This window comes from Pecten maximus, chromosome 2 (assembly GCF_902652985.1).
Source record: "Pecten maximus chromosome 2, xPecMax1.1, whole genome shotgun sequence".
In the NCBI taxonomy this organism is placed as follows: domain Eukaryota; kingdom Metazoa; phylum Mollusca; class Bivalvia; order Pectinida; family Pectinidae; genus Pecten; species Pecten maximus.
Window position 1 is genome coordinate 33,058,489 of NC_047016.1, and position 18,886 is coordinate 33,077,374.

General features: G+C 34.6%; 1 protein-coding gene across 1 annotated transcript in view; it reads right to left on the reverse strand.

The window, feature by feature from the left end:
* Positions 1-1,700: 1,700 nt before the first annotated feature.
* The window catches only part of LOC117321838, a 43,854-nt gene continuing 26,668 nt past the window's right edge, over positions 1,701-18,886 (reverse strand). The window contains exons 11-14 of the mRNA XM_033876428.1: positions 8,540-8,650; positions 7,821-8,054; positions 6,825-6,908; positions 1,701-2,460 (exon numbers count right to left, since the gene is read on the reverse strand). Of these exons, the coding sequence (XP_033732319.1) occupies positions 2,389-2,460; positions 6,825-6,908; positions 7,821-8,054; positions 8,540-8,650 (501 nt within the window). The 3' untranslated portion in view covers positions 1,701-2,388. The remainder of the gene's footprint in view (positions 2,461-6,824; positions 6,909-7,820; positions 8,055-8,539; positions 8,651-18,886) is intronic.

Here is an 18,886-nt window from a genome sequence, read left to right on the forward strand (position 1 = left end):
GAATTACTTTAATATCATACCACCTTTCAAACGTTAAAGTTTGTAATTGTAAATCTGAAGGGGAAACGTAATCAATTATATACAGACGAAATGCTATCGTGCTCCGGATCCGCCTCTTTATTCGTGGAATATGCAACATGTATGTAGGCGATCCCATTTGTGCTTAGGTGTACATGTACATGCATATCATTATATTTCTGTGCACGTGCATACAAATTATTCACAAAATACAAGCGATTAGAGGAGACAGCAGCGAACAGTGGCGGTTGTAAAATATAAATATTAAATACTGATTTCTACTTATATTAAATGTCAAATTGAAAAATAAATAAATAAATCTAAAATGTTGGTTTCCATCAAATTTATACTACAGACGACTATCAATACCGCTGACGTAGTGCCGACCCCCTACCGTCACAGACAAAACACCGAGAACTAAACACTTGGATTCTGGCGATAGTTCCCGTTTTAGGTGTATAGGGTTATTTTTTTTTCTATGAAATAATGTGGAATTCAATGGTCTACGTAAGCAAGGATGTCGTACCTATATTGAATTTAAATCAATTTTATTGCATAAATATTACACAAAAGGATCGGCCGCCAGTTATCGTATTTATATGCTTCAATCAATATTGATAAACCACTAAACCTGGGTATAAAATGTCTAAATCGCTAAAATTTAACTCAAACTATCTCATAAATAGCTCATTTGTCTTATTGAAATACACTGTTGTCTGTTTTGTATAACCATATCGACATACACAAGAGGTTATTTGATATACACGTAAAATAAATCACCACTCGGTTATCTGGTATCACGATAAAACAATCCAGTATATGATAATTACCTTGTTTGCTGGGTTTATAGTCTCGTGAACAGCCAGGGTCATTTTGAGGCGAGGTTTACTTGTAGTAGCTGGTGCCTACCTCACGGAACAACATTGGGGAAGTCCGTCGATGACATCTAGAGCAGTTAGGGTAAAGTGTCTTGCCCAAGGACACAACCACGACAGCACATACCGGTTCGATTCTCAGCTTCCCGAGAGACACAAACCGACACGGGTAGGGAGAGTCGAACCACGCACCTCGGATCTGCATCTCTGGTTATGCAGCCGTCAATTACCGTGCACATTCTCCGGAAAAAAATAGTCTTTTAACTCAAAATGTATTTTATGATTTCTTTTTTTAAATAACGACAAACTATATTTTCCATTCGAAATTATTTTATTTTAACAGTGAAAACAATTTTTAGGTTTTTTTTTATTGTCGCCGGTGTTATATGACATTGTATATCTACCTTAACGCTATAGCCAGTTAACTTCATATATATAATAAAATACGAATGTATATATCTTCAGCCCTAAGACTGTAAAATACTGGAACATACAACAAAACCTTACAAGTTATACTTTTCTTAGTAAAAATTGAGTTTCATCGTATTTTAACAATTCGGAAATGATTTCGGATTGCAATAAGTTTTACTAAAAACCAAAGTACAATATCTGAAATACCTAAATGAAGAATTGTATAAATCTCTCCCATTGACATTTTTAGCAACTTTCAACTTCAACTCTATTTTTTCCGTTTTTTACAAAAATCCTTGTATAGAAAGAACCTATTCACAACATATATATTGTAATATACAAAAAAAAAGAAAATAAATAAATAAAAAAAATAAGGGGGGGGGGGGGGGGGGGGGGGGGGGGACCTTATAACAAATTTAAATGCAATATGTTCATCCATCTTTTTCCAGAGTTAAAAACGGTTGCGTCAACTGGTTTTCATTGCAGAGGCAGTAAATTACACATTTAGCCATTTGTAATTTATTTGCTATAATTATTGTATTTTCATTTCTGTTTTCTATGAATTACGTTGATTTTCATGTGAAATTTTGCATGTTAGATATATCTATTACATGTTATTATTACAGTTTCCATATCATCTGGCGTTCAATATGCGTTAAAACAGGTTAAAAAACAAAACAACGTAAAAACAAAAACAAACACAAAAACAAATTCCTACAACGTCGCGTTCCTTTACACGCATTAAAATTGCTCTGCAAAATAATATTTTCATTTCTCTAGTCATATTGACCAATTCAAATATGAAAAAAAATCATCACTTCCAAAATAAAGAAGGCAGTTTTGTCCATCACACATATATACTATGAACATGCATGACATACAGATGGGTTTGATTAAATATGAAAAAAAAAAACATTCTTGACCCCTCACTTTTTTCTGAACTTCCTATATGCTACTGCCCCCTTAAATGTCAAACACGTACAATGCACACTAGGGAAGGTCTAAATAAACTTCTCATGTCCCTGTGCGTTGTTAGCCCCACATTACGCCAAGTTCCCTCCCCTTCATATACTTTGGATTTACTCTAATCCTCTTCCTCCTCCTCCTTGTCCTTGTCTAGCTTTATCATACAGCACGCGGCAATGACACCTAAAAGCTGAAAAGGGAAGTAAACTATGTTACTGTCGATTCTTATTCAAGGGAGATAATCACATAAACTAAGTACATGTATTTTATTTTGGTCTCTATGCATTATATTACTGTCGATTCTTATTCAAGGGAGATAACTACATACATTACTACATGTATTTCATTTTGGTCTCTAGGCATTATATGATATTTTCTATGGCGAAATAAATGATTGAAACAAGAAGTGTTAAATATCATAAATCATGATATTACCAAGATTTCTGTAGAGTTACACTTACAAAATGTATAGTATGTTGTATGCCGAATACTGTGAACAATGTAATTAGAAATTTGTTTCGTTCATTATATTGTTCGAGTCGTCGTGGAGTGTAACGTAATCAGAAGCCTTGGCTAGCGAAGATGCACATAAGAAGTAAATTACGAAAGCAACTCTCTAATTTGATATCTTAATACTTAATACATTTAATAAGTAATTTAAAAAAGAAGAAGAAGAAGAAGAAGAACAAAAAAACAAAACAAAAAACCCCCCAAAAACCAGCCTAGTTCGATCGTGAATCACAGGGACGTACTGTATATGTACGTCCCTACATGTATTCATTTGACTATATAATAACATATTTCCGACACAGAATGTGACATCATATGACCTATATTGTCCTTTGATACCTTGGTCCTTTACAAGTGTCTGAAGTTTGATACTAGTGCCCACATATGTTACAATTATAGTATGATACATACATGACCATTTCCTGTTGATTGGTAGGGTTGTGTTTTCGTTATAACCGAACGCTAAATATTTCTCGTTGTCTGATTTTGTTTGTTCGCTTGGGTTTAACGGCCCGTCGACAACTTAGGGACATGTTGATTCATTTACTATCTTATTATGAATAAATATGTAGGTGGCAAAGGCAAAATCCAATAAAAACATTCTTAAAAGCATTCGTATTGTATATTTAGATCCTTTAAAAAAAAAGTGGGTTAAAAAAATACCGAACAGAGGAAATATGACCACTTGTTGTATATACAGTCAAAAGGAGTAAGGTATAGGACATCAAAGTCTATAGAACAGATACATGTCTTTCAAATAACTAAATAGAGCTTTCGAATCCACGGAACTGGAAAGGTGTTTGTCGAAAGGCTCCAAGGGCTAGACGTATCCCCTTGTTTAGGATTGGGTCTAGCAGGTATGATCTGCGAGCTGACCCGTATTCCATAGAATCGTAATCCAGTTTTGTTCGAATAAATGATTTGTAGATGTGTAAACGCATATCATGGTCCACTCCCCCATCGGTATGAGAAAGGATTGATCCTTTAGATACTTTATATATGCCACGAAAGAGAATTTCGGATAGAAAATGAGGTCTACAAATTTTGTCTCTTCGACAACAGGAATTTTGGTGCCATCAGGTGTAAGATTTGGGTCATTGTACTTTTTTGTTTTTGGCAGAAATGCATGCATATTGTTTTTGATTTGGAGAATTTGAAGTTGTTTTCGTCTGACAAATTGTGTGGTTTATCTAAATTTTGTTGAAGATTGTTTTTCTTCTTTTTTTTTTTTTTTGCACATTCTGACAACTGTAACAGATCAAGAATTCATCCACGAGTAACGACACTTCGGTTGAATGACCAGGACATTTCACTTCACTGTTGATTTGAGACTAAACAAGGTAATTGATAGGATATTCAACCATGTAGGACTCCTATTTACTGTTTGGCCGTTTCAGAAAAAAGTTGAGTCGACACGGACTTTGAAGTGTCTATCTAATAGGAGTTAGATATAAAACACGGCAGATTTCCACGTACGCCAAGGTCATGATGACCTTACCTGATCAAATACTGTCAGGTAGTACAGTGTATCATATACCTTCTCATGATCGAAGAACACGCCTACAAGATGTTCTTTCCTGGTGTAAGCCTCTCATATAAATAACCCGAGTCTAATGAGGTGGTAGTTGTCCCTCTTCTGGTTCTAAACCCATCTGAAGAGGGGATACTCTATCGTTGTTCTCATGAAACCAAACTTGTTTATCATTCCTGCTAAAGCATAAACAACTGGTCAGAGAGATACGATGATAAATGTTTGGATCAGTATCATCCCCGGTTCTATGATAGGTATAACTGTGGAGTTCTAGAATCTTTCCGGAGGCACAAACTTGATTGAATATGTTAAGTATTCATACCCTGCCTACAATGCTCTCTGACGACGACCATCTGTCATAAATTGTCCGTCCGTCGTCCAGAGCTACGTTATCGTAGCTAGATAGTGACGAGTCCGGTAAGTGCTTGAGCAAATGATAAGAAATATCATCTTGGCCTGAAGCAGAAATTGGGGAACAACGGGGAGGTCTCAGCTCTAGGTTGTCTAGTAATTGTTGCATTTCGAGTTTGATTTGGTCTTGTTTTTGTTGTCTGACTCTTTTTTGTACCCATATGTGTGTAATTATTATTCCGTATGTTCATATGTCCCAACCCGCCAGGGAGCCCAACTAGGGGACACTTTTGTTGTCATGGGTTTCCAGTGTCCAAGTGTCAAGGTCAACAAGTATGCTCGAAAGAGAAAGCAAAGGTTTGGTTCTCCCGCGATTGCCTCTTAGCCACCATCATCTGGAGACGTGACTAGCCGATTGATAATGAAGAGACCATATTACCACATATTAGTCCGAGTCTGAAGCAAAAGCGATGTGTTGCAAATTGGCATGATTTGTAAGCCATACTGCTCAACCACCAGAGCCCTCTTCCTCGGATTTACGGTACGCAAGCCACGGCAAACGTTTGGAATCAGAATTGAGCTACTGTACTTTGTCTTTTTGTCTTTTTGTTTGGTTCATCAACTTGGACCTAACAAGTGCTTATAGAGCTTTGGCCAGCAAATTTAAAGCTCCTAGTTTCATAGGAACAAGCAAGCCTCCGGACATCAGCAAGGTAGCAAACCTGCCGGAAGTCGTTGTTTGATGCCGTGACAAAGCGAAAAAAATATATGTATAAAGTTATTATATATGAGAATGGTCAATGCCATTACTTGTGATTAAGAGCAGAACTATTTCTCAAAGGATAAGCTCCTTTAAAGAAAATAAATACATTATATATTAACTACCACCTTACTTTTTTTTCCTTTCGACAAAGCGCCTATATGAAAGAAAGCTTCAAAATGATGATATCTACGTATCTAGTGCTGGTACAACCCCTCGGTATTCTGGACATGACAGATTGTTTTATTTTTTGTTTTGGTCTTGTTTGTGATATGTTGAATCTACACTACTAATCCCAACAGTTCTCAGGATGACAAAGTTCGTATACCCCATCTCAATATTGTTTGTCCTGAAGAGGAACCATAGCTGTCGACGGGCCGTTAAGCACAATCAATCAAATGATCAATTAATCGAGACAAAGTTCGTCTATACTGGCGTTCTGAAAACGACTATAGCTGTAGAAATCAACGCTGGATAATATTATCAGGCGTTATATTTCTTTAAAATAGGTCATAAAACAAACTAAGACTTTCCCTTAATTGCGAAGTATAAAAGCGTCCACAACCATGTTTTGTAAATACTTAAATGTGTGCAAACAATATACAGATGTAATTACAATTCGGTAAGTCATACCGGAATGCATATGTTACCGCAAGCGCTGCGTGGACTCGTCATTCGCACCCACGTGACTCCATTCGAATTTTTCCGTGTAGACTTTTTTCCCCACAAACATCAAACGAGTAAACATTGTTTAAAAACTCATAAACATATATCTATAATCTATTTTTACACTATAGACTCGTCTATCGCTATATTTTAACCCATTTTCAGTATTAAAATGAAGATATCACCGTTTAATGGGTATGAAATCTACAGACATAGTCGCTTTAACCACAGTCTTAATTCACAATCCATTGTCATAACTCACATCATTGAAATGTCATAGCTTTACTGTACCGATTATAAAACCATATCAAGATATTCCTTTATATGATATTTTTCTACTTTCCTTATGTTTTTCAAAAAGTAAGTTACATTACTAATGTATCGAGGAGAAAGAAAGCCATTTTTGTATTTTTACTGACCCAATGTGTATAGGTATGACGTCATTATGGTCACGCGAGAAATTGTATACTGTCTTTCACTACCTACAGTGTATGCGTGTCTTTTATAGGATTATATCATAGCAATAATCTACTGCACTTGGTTCATGTATTGATCAATGTAAGCCCTTTTTATATCATGTGGCTATTTTTTATAATTATTTTTTTCTTCGGAAGCTATTTCTGGTAGACTTGTTTTCCTGTGGGTGTTGTAAAGTGTAGATATACTTACTTGTATGTACATCGATTGAATGGTGGGGATAATTATATTACATGTTATTTGATGGACCGGGACCTACCTCCAATGCTGCAACACCCGCGCCCACGCCGATCACAATGTTGAAGTACTGACTGAAGTGATCCTTAATGGATTCGTAACAACCCTGTAAAACAGTAATGGAACCATGATACTGACCCACAACATGCGGGAGATTCTCTTTAACAAATCAAAACGGCAACCCAAAATAAAACAAGTATTATGGAGACACCAAAACAGCAATTTCATCATTGTCCCACATAAAAATACGGAAGCATAACCATGGACCGTCATAGCTGTCTAATTCTGTAAAATTACAATAACTTAATGTACGTTTGTTATTACCTTATGTAGATTCATTTTTATCTGATGTGGTTTCAACATTATTCAATGTGGATTCAACATTCTTTTGTGTGGATTTAACATCATCTGATGTGGATTCATCTTTATCTTGGGTGGAATAATCTTTATCTTACATGGATTCAACATCAACTGATGTGGATTCATCTTTATCTTGGGTGGAATAATCTTTATCTTACATGGATTCAACATCATCTGATGTGGATTCATCTTTATCTTGGGTGGAATAATCTTTATCTTATATGGATTCAACATCATCTGATGTGGATTCAACAGCATCTGATGTGGATTCAACATTATCTTATGTGGATTCAATTAAATCAGGCATCATTTGGGTCCATGTTATACATTATGCCTACAGGTCAATTATGCTATGTGATAAGAATAACTGGTCTTACCAAGTTTCATTTCAATTCCAATTCAATTTTTATTCCTTAATATTCTAACCTTTCGTATATCCCCAAACTTTACATGCATAATGCAATATACTGAAAACAAACGTATGAAATTAGTTTTCTCGGTGTTAACTCTTAACTTTGTTATGTTTCAAGTTCTTATTACTTGATTTCTTACCAGGTATAACATTTAAATCTCGGACAAAGGACAGGTTCATTACCTTCTTGAGAGAGGGAGAGAGTCTCCCAGGGTAAAGTAGAGGGTTAATTCCTGTGATAATTACCTTGGAGTAGTATGAGCTCGCCTGGGTAACCGGGCACGTTGTATTGGTCATGGAGCTGAGGAATCTTGTAAGGTCATTTGGAAAGAGGGCTGTGTCGGAGAACTCGCAGCATGTCGCCGGGATAGTGGCATTGCCCACTACATAATTTCCGTTACCAGGGTCGTAAGCATAGGTCGTATTCCAATTGGAAATGGAGGCGTATTCCACTCCGCTGTCCACACCACAACATTTAAACTACAACATATATTAACGGACACGTCCTATTTCATATCACACTATGAAATATAATACAATGTCATGATGATGACCAAAACACTTAACACCTCTGAACCCTGCATGTGTTATTATTTTTTCTGCTAGCAGACGACATATATCGTGATATCGGGAACAACCCCTTAATATCAAATATTTTGGAACAATTTAATTACTGGTTGGGAGAGCAAAGATATGACTATCTATATATCTATTCACAATAATAGTTTAGCTGAGGTGTAAGCTACTGCTGCTGGTTGAGTTGTAAGTAAAGATCGAGACATGCGGTTGATGTTTAAGAGTTTGTAGTGCCCTTGAATTCAAATTTTCATTGTATATCGACCTTGTCAAAAACTGATCTTAGTTGAGGGTCTCTTACTCCAAGATCTCGTATTTTAAAGTTTAGGTGCTACAAAAAGATTCAACAACTGTAAAAACCTATCATACTGGATAAATAAAATACTTACATAGATGTGGGCGACGTCGAAAGCGAGGCTGATGATGTCGGAGGTGTCGTAAGGACCCTTGTAGCGACTCTGTTGTAAAGCCTTCAGGTTGTCGCGGGCATAATCCTCAAACTGTAAATAAAACATAGCTGTGGTGCATTCCATTGTTATTTACATACTACAGGTATACCCAGCAGTGGACGGTCAGAGGTTACTTATTGAATGGTTACAGGTAACTTATTGGACGGTTATATATAACTTATTGGACGGTTACAGGTAATTTATTGGACGGTTATATATAACTTATTGGACGGTTACAGGTAACTTATTGGACGGTCATATAACTTATTGGACGGTCATATATAACTTATTGGACGGTTACATATAACTTATTGGACGGTCATATATAACTTATTGGACGGTCATATATAATTTATTGGACGGTCATATATAACTTATTGGACGGTTACATATAACTTATTGGACGGTCATATATAACTTATTGGACGGTTACATATAACTTATTGGACGGTCATATATAACTTATTGCACGGTTACATATAACTTATTGAATGGTTACAGTAAGTTATTGGACGGTTACATATAACTTATTGGACGGTTATATATAACTTATTGGACGGTTATATATAACTTATTGGACGGTCATATATAACTTATTGGACGGTTATATATAACTTATTGGACGGTCATATATAACGTATTGGACGGTTATATATAACTTATTGAATGGTTACAGGTAAGTTATTGGACGGTTACATATAACTTATTGGACGGTTATATATAACTTATTGGACGGTTATATATAACTTATTGGACGGTTACATATAACTTATTGGACGGTTACAGGTAACTTATTGGACGGTTACATATAACTTATTGGACGGTTACAGGTAACTTATTGGACGGCTACATATAACTTATTGCACGGTTACATATAACTTATTGGACGGTCATATATAACTTATTGGACGGTTACATATAACTTATTGGACGGTCATATATAACTTATTGCACGGTTACATATAACTTATTGAATGGTTACAGGTAAGTTATTGGACGGTTACATATAACTTATTGGACGGTTATATATAACTTATTGGACGGTTATATATAAATTATTGGACGGTCATATATAACTTATTGGACGGTTATATATAACTTATTGGACGCTCATATATAACTTATTGGACGGTTACATATAACGTATTGCACGGTTACATATAACTTATTGGACGGTTACATATAACGTATTGCACGGTTACATATAACTTATTGGACGGTTATATATAACTTATTGGACGGTTACATATAACTTATTGAATGGTTACAGGTAACTTATTGGACGGTTACATATAACTTATTGGACGGTTACATATAACTTATTGGACGGTAACGGTTACATATAACTTATTGAATGGTTACAGGTAAGTTATTGGACGGTTACATATAACTTATTGGACGGTTATATATAACTTATTGGACGGTTATATATAACTTATTGCACGGTCATATATAACTTATTGGACGGTTATACATAACTTATTGCACGGTTACATATAACTTATTGGATGGCTACATATAACTTATTGGACGGCTACACATAACTTATTGGACGGTTATATATAACTTATTGAACGGTTATATATAACTTATTGGACGGTTATATATAACTTATTGGACGGTCATATATAACTTATTGGACGGTTATATATAACTTATTGGACGGTTACATATAACTTATTGGACGGTTATATATAACTTATTGGACGGTTACAGGTAACTTTTTGGACGGTCATATAACTTATTGGACGGTCATATATAACTTATTGGACGGTTACATATAACTTATTGGACGGTCATATATAACTTATTGGACGGTCATATATAATTTATTGGACGGTCATATATAACTTATTGGACGGTTATATATAACTTATTGGACGGTCATATATAACGTATTGGACGGTTATATATAACTTATTGAATGGTTACAGGTAAGTTATTGGACGGTTACATATAACTTATTGGACGGTTATATATAACTTATTGGACGGTTATATATAACTTATTGGACGGTTACATATAACTTATTGGACGGTTACAGGTAACTTATTGGACGGTTACATATAACTTATTGGACGGTTACAGGTAACTTATTGGACGGCTACATATAACTTATTGCACGGTTACATATAACGTATTGCACGGTTACATATAACTTATTGGACGGTCATATATAACTTATTGGACGGTTACATATAACTTATTGGACGGTCATATAAAACTTATTGCACGGTTACATATAACTTATTGAATGGTTACAGGTAAGTTATTGGACGGTTACATATAACTTATTGGACGGTTATATATAACTTATTTGACGGTTATATATAACTTATTGGACGGTCATATATAACTTATTGGACGGTTATATATAACTTATTGGACGCTCATATATAACTTATTGGACGGTTACATATAACGTATTGCACGGTTACATATAACTTATTGGACGGTTACATATAACGTATTGCACGGTTACATATAACTTATTGGACGGTTATATATAACTTATTGGACGGTTACATATAACTTATTGAATGGTTACAGGTAACTTATTGGACGGTTACATATAACTTATTGGATGGCTACATATAACTTATTGGACGGTAACGGTTACATATAACTTATTGAATGGTTACAGGTAAGTTATTGGACGGTTACATATAACTTATTGGACGGTTAAATATAACTTATTGGACGGTTATATATAACTTATTGGACGGTCATATATAACTTATTGGACGGTTATACATAACTTATTGCACGGTTACATATAACTTATTGGATGGCTACATATAACTTATTGGACGGCTACACATAACTTATTGGACGGTTATATATAACTTATTGGACGGTTACAGGTAACTTATTGGACGGTTATATATAACTTATTGGACGGTCATATATAACTTATTGGACGGTTATATATAACTTATTGGACGGTTACATATAACTTATTGGACGGTTATATATAACTTATTGGACGGCTACACATAACTTATTGGACGGTTATATATAACTTATTGGACGGTTACATATAACTTATTGGACGGTTATATATAACTTATTGGACGGTTATATATAACTTATTGGACGGTCATATATAACTTATTGGACGGTTATATATAACTTATTGGACGGTTACAGGTAACTTATTGGACGGTTACAGGTAACTTATTGGACGGTTACATATAACTTATTGGACGGTTACATATGACTTATTGGACGGTTACATATAACTTATTGGACGGTTACAGGTAACTTATTGGACGGTTACATATAACTTATTGGACGGTTACAGGTAACTTATTGGACGGTTACATATAACTTATTGGATGGCTACATATAACTTATTGGACGGCTACACATAACTTATTGGACGGTTATATATAACTTATTGGACGGTTATATATAACTTATTGGACGGTTATATATAACTTATTGGACGGTCATATATAACTTATTGGACGGTTATATATAACTTATTGGACGGTTACATATAACTTATTGGACGGTTACAGGTAACTTATTGGATGGTTACAGGTAACTTATTGGACGGTTATATATAACTTATTGGACGGTTACATATAACTTATTGGACGGTTACAGGTAACTTATTGGATGGTTACATATAACTTATTGGACGGTTACATATAACTTATTGGACGGTTACATATAACTTATTGGACGGTTACAGGTAACTTATTGGACGGTCATATATAACTTATTGGACGGTTACATATAACTTATTGGACGGTTACATATAACTTATTGGACGGTTACAGGTAACTTATTGGACAGTTACAGGTAACGTATTGGATGGTTACAGGTGACTTACCTGACGGTTACAGGTAACGTATTTGGCAGCTAAAGCTAAATTTCTGAATGAACATACATATATCAACAACGGAATGACATTTAAAGAGGCTTACCCGCAGACCGGTAAACGACACATCTCCGATCACTAAATAAACTTCAGTACACGTTTCTATGTGACAAAATTAGAGGCTTTCCGACTTTATTTCTTGAAAACAATTACAGAATATGTATTTAAAAGACGTTTTAAAACTCAACCTGAGAGGGAAATGTATGGAATATAACGGCAAATCTTCTTTGTAAATCGCCGCTGCCTTTGAAGTTATCACTGTGCGGCACTGTGCACGTGCTTGTTTCCTTGATGTGTCAATCAAATTAGACTTATTGCGGGTTGCGATTAAATAAATAATATTTAGAAATGAGGTTTTAATATCACTTTTCAGCGTTTTATAAGGAAAATAAAATGAAAAACTCAACAATTCCAACAATCTGTCATGTGTAAAAAATCTTTTTCTATTAGCCAATTTTTCTGATCTCTCTGCGGGCAAGCCTCTTTAAACAAAAGAATAAATGTGAAAATATATATTTATTAAATGTAAAACAGATATCAATATTCTTAAAAGTTAGTATTGTTCCCATAGCAAATTGTCCATGCACTAAAATATTCCTTTAAAACAAGGTTGGAATCAAGCAACACTCTGTATGGGAACATAATTATGTATATAGATGTATACTTATGGACACATTATGGCACACATTTCCACTTTCCAACATTATCTGTATTTCCTTTGATAATTTTTGCAATACAATTTTGTAACTGCAATTGAAATCTGGCATTTTCCCCACAATCTGTGTGCAAAATTTCCTTCGTATCATATCTCTTCATTTATATTCTCAATAATATAGTTGTTGTATATTTTTAGTGAAAACATTTCATAGCATTCTCTCAAAGATACAAGTTTAATCACAGAAACATTCTGTACTCACTTTCTTCGATAAATCAATCACATTAGTTGAATTAAGGGGGTTGGAGCTAGTGAGGCTAAAAAATTCCTGACATTCAATTTTTCTGAAATTTTGGTTATTTGCTCAGGAGATAATTATGTATCACTGCCTAAATGAAGAAAAACTTTGTGTGGTTGAAATTTTTTTTAGACCCCCCTTTAGACCCCCTATCAATTATACACCTCTGGTCCTCTTTGTGGACAAAACCCAAATGCACCTAATGCATTTAAAATGGCAACAAGTTCAATGTTTTTACTTTTGAATATAAAATAAATGCTTCTGTATATTGATTAACCTCTAGTGAATGTATATATCACATTTTATTATGTATTGGATGCTTATTATAAAAATAATAGCATGTGAAGCCGCATATTTCGTTATCATGATTCTATTTTATATGGTCATTTTTATGATTATTTCTGATTTCAAAAATTTTTGTAAAATAATTGTGTCATTTAATATTCTCAAAAAACTAACAGGATATGTCATCAATTTTACTGCATAGCCATGATTTTTTACGGAAACTTTCTATGGTCAGTTTTTGAAATATGTGACATTTTCTTACCCCACCCCCCTAAATACTTCACTCCAATTTTGGTACATCTGTCTATTCTATGACGTCATATACTGGAAACATCAGTACACAGGGATCATTTTGGTTGATCAAATTGATGGGCCATTAAATTTAGCTGATTTTCAAGAAAACTAATATCATGTGTGGGTCATTACATAAGAAAATTTAAAGATTTTTCCTAATCATGTGGGCCATTCAGTAAATTTGATGGCCAATGGCCCCATATGGCCCCCTCCAAAATGAACCCCGAGTACATAATTTGTATGCACACATTAATACCAAAATATAGGGTACAGTTGTTGCGGCAGTAGCGGATCACTTTGCATACACTCGCTGCACACGATTTTACGTGTTGTTTTTTTGACAGGTATTGTATATCTCCAGAAAGCAAATTTAATTACCTTTCTTGTGATACCAAAAGATCTGAATAAAATTGAACATACGAAATGAAACAAGCAAAACAAGACCTACCGAATTGTCGGTTATAGCGGATCAGTACGTCTATAACGGATCACGTCCCCTTGCGGGCCCCTGGTGACGAGTCAAGTTTGCTGGGATGTCTCAAAACGCAATTTTCGGATGCCAATAGACCCCGTCTAATATTAAATCGAAGCTTTTGTTCTGAATATACTAAACAGTAGGTGCATAACAACTCAAAAAGATGGCTCTTTACAACTAACAACTTTAACGTCATTTCCCAGGACGATTTAGCGTTATTCAACTTTATGTCGACGACGTCACCGATGTTAACGTTAGATATATTTTATGGGGAATACCATTTTATAACTAGTAGATCTATCTTTACGATATCGGTAATGTGTATTCCATCTCAACAAGTAAAAATTGTAAGCAGGAAACACTGATTGTATCTTTTATCCAAATTAAATACATGGAAATTGAGTGTCATCCGTGGAAAAAATACCGAGCCGTACGTGAGGGATAGTCTAGTCGTTAGACTGTTCTATTATCAATGTTCTTATGTTTTCCTGTTTAACTCTGCGAATGAAAACAAAGCGATATAATACATGATTACAAATCGGCATAGAGTTTCTTTCACATTTTAGAATAGAAATTAAAATTTAGTTCACATGAAACTAAGAATTTTATAGGCCTGTTTTTTTTATACTCAAACATGTATGTTTATGGTTTGAAATAACCTGAAACATGTTTAAGCTATTAAACATAAACATGTTCAATGGTTTTAAAAAACGCATTGGTTGAACAAAAACTTAACTAGCTACAATATTTGCATATATAAATTTCTGTAACTAATATCAAGAGATATTGCATGTTTAAGATTTTTAAAAATTAGCAATGAAATCATTAAGTAAGAATATTTTAAAGAGCATTTATTAACTTCACATTTCGGGCAACATGCTTATATTTATCTATTTTTGGAAAATGAAGTAGCGGAAAAGTATGTAAAAAAAATCAGGTGAATGAGCTAACAATTGTCTAGTCTACTAGTGTATGGAATTTCAAGAAAATACATTTAAAAACGAAGTCATAAAAATTCATTGAAATTTTTTCAAAATGCGTGAAATATAAAGTAAAGATATGACGTGACCGAATACTTTTGGCACATTACTGTAACTTGAACATATACTGTCTGAAAAATGAGATGTACAAAGAGAACAACAGCATTTTTCAGAAATGTTTTAATATAATGAAATCATGACGAAGTGATACTCCATATCAACTTCATTTAAATGCTGTTACTGTCATCGTTGCAAACAAACCCTGGAGAACATGAAGGTCCTATCAGACCAAAGGGTTATTATGAAGAAATCAGCAATCTTTAGTCTTTGTCCGACTTTCAGTCTCACTTTCGTTTAGAGAAATCAACATTTGAAAGTCTCCTCCCTCGCCTGTCAGCTCTACAGCTTGCAGCAGCACTTGCTCCACCATCTTGAATCGATCTCAAACATGCTTTTAATCGCGGTTGAGGAACTCTTTAACCATTTAACCGAGTGGTTAAAACCAAGCCATAAAAACGCTTAACCATAAAAGTGTTTTAAACCTTAAAACATGTTAGGAGTATAAAAAAAACAGCCCTTATATATTTTCATTCCAGTTTGAATTCTATACCTTTAATTTTTTTTTTATTGCTGTTCATTTTCATCAGAGACAGCATTGTTATATAGGCCTCTCTTTCAATAAACTACTACAGTATCTTTAAAATAAAAAAAATAATAAAGAGCAAAACACGTTGAATTGAAATATCCACCGAATACATTTGTATAATGTATTGTTTACGACACTAGTGAGAGTAATAATTTATAAACTAAATTTAGGCATTGTAGATATTTTCATTTATTCTTTAATACAGAGCTGCATACACTCTCCTGTCATCTCTGGAAAAAAATGTTGCAAAACGTGTATGTATTATTATACCTTGTTTAAATGTTATGGACTTTGGCACATGTTTTTATTGATTAGTCCATTTAACCTAGTCAGTTTCATTTGGATTTTTAGCGGACAGAGGTGTCTAACGTTTAAAAAACCTAACTATAATAGTTTTTCTTCGTTTAAACTTTAAAAGTTTAACCCGACTCCCTAAACAATTATTGCACTGACTGGAACAATTTTTAGACGACCCCTGGATCAGCTGCGTCACAGCTCTACGTCACCTCAGACTGACTTGGTTCAGTGTGACAGTGACAGCTAATGGGGCATGGCGATTGATGGTACTTTATTAGTTTTGGTCTACATAGAGTCTAGTGTAATTAGCTTGGATGAACACCACTTGGAATTTCTTATTCAGCATGCAATATTGGACCGCTAACACAGTAATCGGCGAGTGATCACATTGCAAATGACTGTATCCGTGAGAGCGTCTGCTCTGTCAGCAGAACGACATGATGAAGCTGATACAATAAGTACCTATACCAAGTTATGCATCTGATTTTGCAAGTGAATAAATAATTAATTCAACGACCATTTGGGATTGTAATTGACAGACTGGACGATTCAAGGAAGGCTACGGTAGACTCTTCTCATTCGAAAGTGGCCTATGTTTACAAACTATTTTTAGTGTCAACACATGGCATCAGCTAGGGGCGACATAAGGGGAAATTAGTACAGAGTAAAAGTATTACTTGATCAATTGTACTGCTCCTCTTCTTAAGTTGTTTATCTGATTATGGTGACCATTCGAAATTCGAAATAGCGAATGCACGTGTACGAGTAGTATGCGAATACATACGCGTGCGCAAATAAAACAGTGATCCGCTATAGCCGATAAATTACACTTTAAGCAATGCATGATTACGGTTGTAAAAACATTCCAAGATTACGAAATAATGAATTGTTATCAAATAATACACCATAAGTCATCATTCAATTGCAGTTTTATGTGTTTGACAGTGTGTTGTATCTTAGAAACCATTTCCCAATCGGGACTGTCCGTTATCCAAGAATGGGAGATGGCGGCCATATCTTGTTTAGCGGATTGAGGAATTAACAAATTCTTGAATTCTGTACGTAATTTGCTCCTGTATATCAAGTTTTTGTTGTAGACACTAAAAAAAGATTTACTAACAAATGTGTACAACAAACACCCTCCTGGGAGTCGTACTTTTTCCATAATCAGCTTGAGTTTTTCGAGTGATCCGCTACTGCCGTAACAACTGTGTTGGGTGTTATGAAAAAAACCAACAACATCATTCAAATATAATTTAGTTATTTAATGAATAAACTTAAAATAGCATCAATAATTGAGATTACTTTAAAATGCGCCCCCCTTTTAGATCTTCGGGAAGTCTTACCCCCATGGCCAACAGCAAACAGACCTCTATCCTTCCGGGAAGAATCCACGTTGTCGTCTGCGTCTGACAGCTGCATCATCCGGATGGCTGTATGTTATTGTCTACGTTATAAATACGCTTGACATCGAAGCGAATTTAAGCGTTTAGATGACCCCACAAAAGAAATAATCTAGAGGAGTTCCGAATGTAAAGAGTTATCGTTCCTGATTCTCGGATACTAGCTACAACGTCCTTAAATCCATTTCAATACTGGATTTTGGTGATGCAAATATACTGTACATTGTACATTGACTGTGTTAGGAACACATCTTCATTGTCATAAAAAATCACTCAAATGAGACTAGATTCTACTAGGGTATTTTCACACACCTGGAAACCACGCACTTGTGCAAAGCATGCAAAGTATGCTACATGACAAAACTGTTCTATATTGTAACATATCCTTCGTGGTTGATTACACATACTCAAGAGATATTAAATCTGTCCAATATTAACACAAAGAGAGATGCGTTTTAAGTAAGATATCAGCCTGAAACTTCACAAAGCCATGTAACCAATATCAACGAACCTTCGAATTTCACTCATATTGTCAATGTTTGCACTTTATTTTCTTTATTAATACATACATAGGTCAGACATTGTTTGTCACGGACGCTCTATTATGCCAAGCCAATTTCAAGTTTTTCAAATTTATTTACGGAGCAACGTTGATCCAGGATTTTACCAAATTATATAAGACATCTTATGTATGATAATAAAGATACATGTATCTTCTAAAATATATAAGCTGACGCATATACGTTATAAGATATCTTATGAATTACATAAGATATCTCGATATCTCATAAAAATATTATATCTAATACAATACATGTGTTGTGAAACAGCATTGTATTTTACGTACGGCTCCGAGGATTCCGGGTAGTTATCCTCCGGAAGGCCTCGTGCCTTTATATTACCTATGTTTTAGCCCTCAAGTTATCGGTTAGACCTCAGAGCGATACAGACGTTTATTCCTGTCGTTGCTGTTCTGTCTGACAATATCGTCATACAGATACGATAGCTGAATCCTGCCATGTTACACCACTCGATTTCACAACACATGTATATACATATATTCAG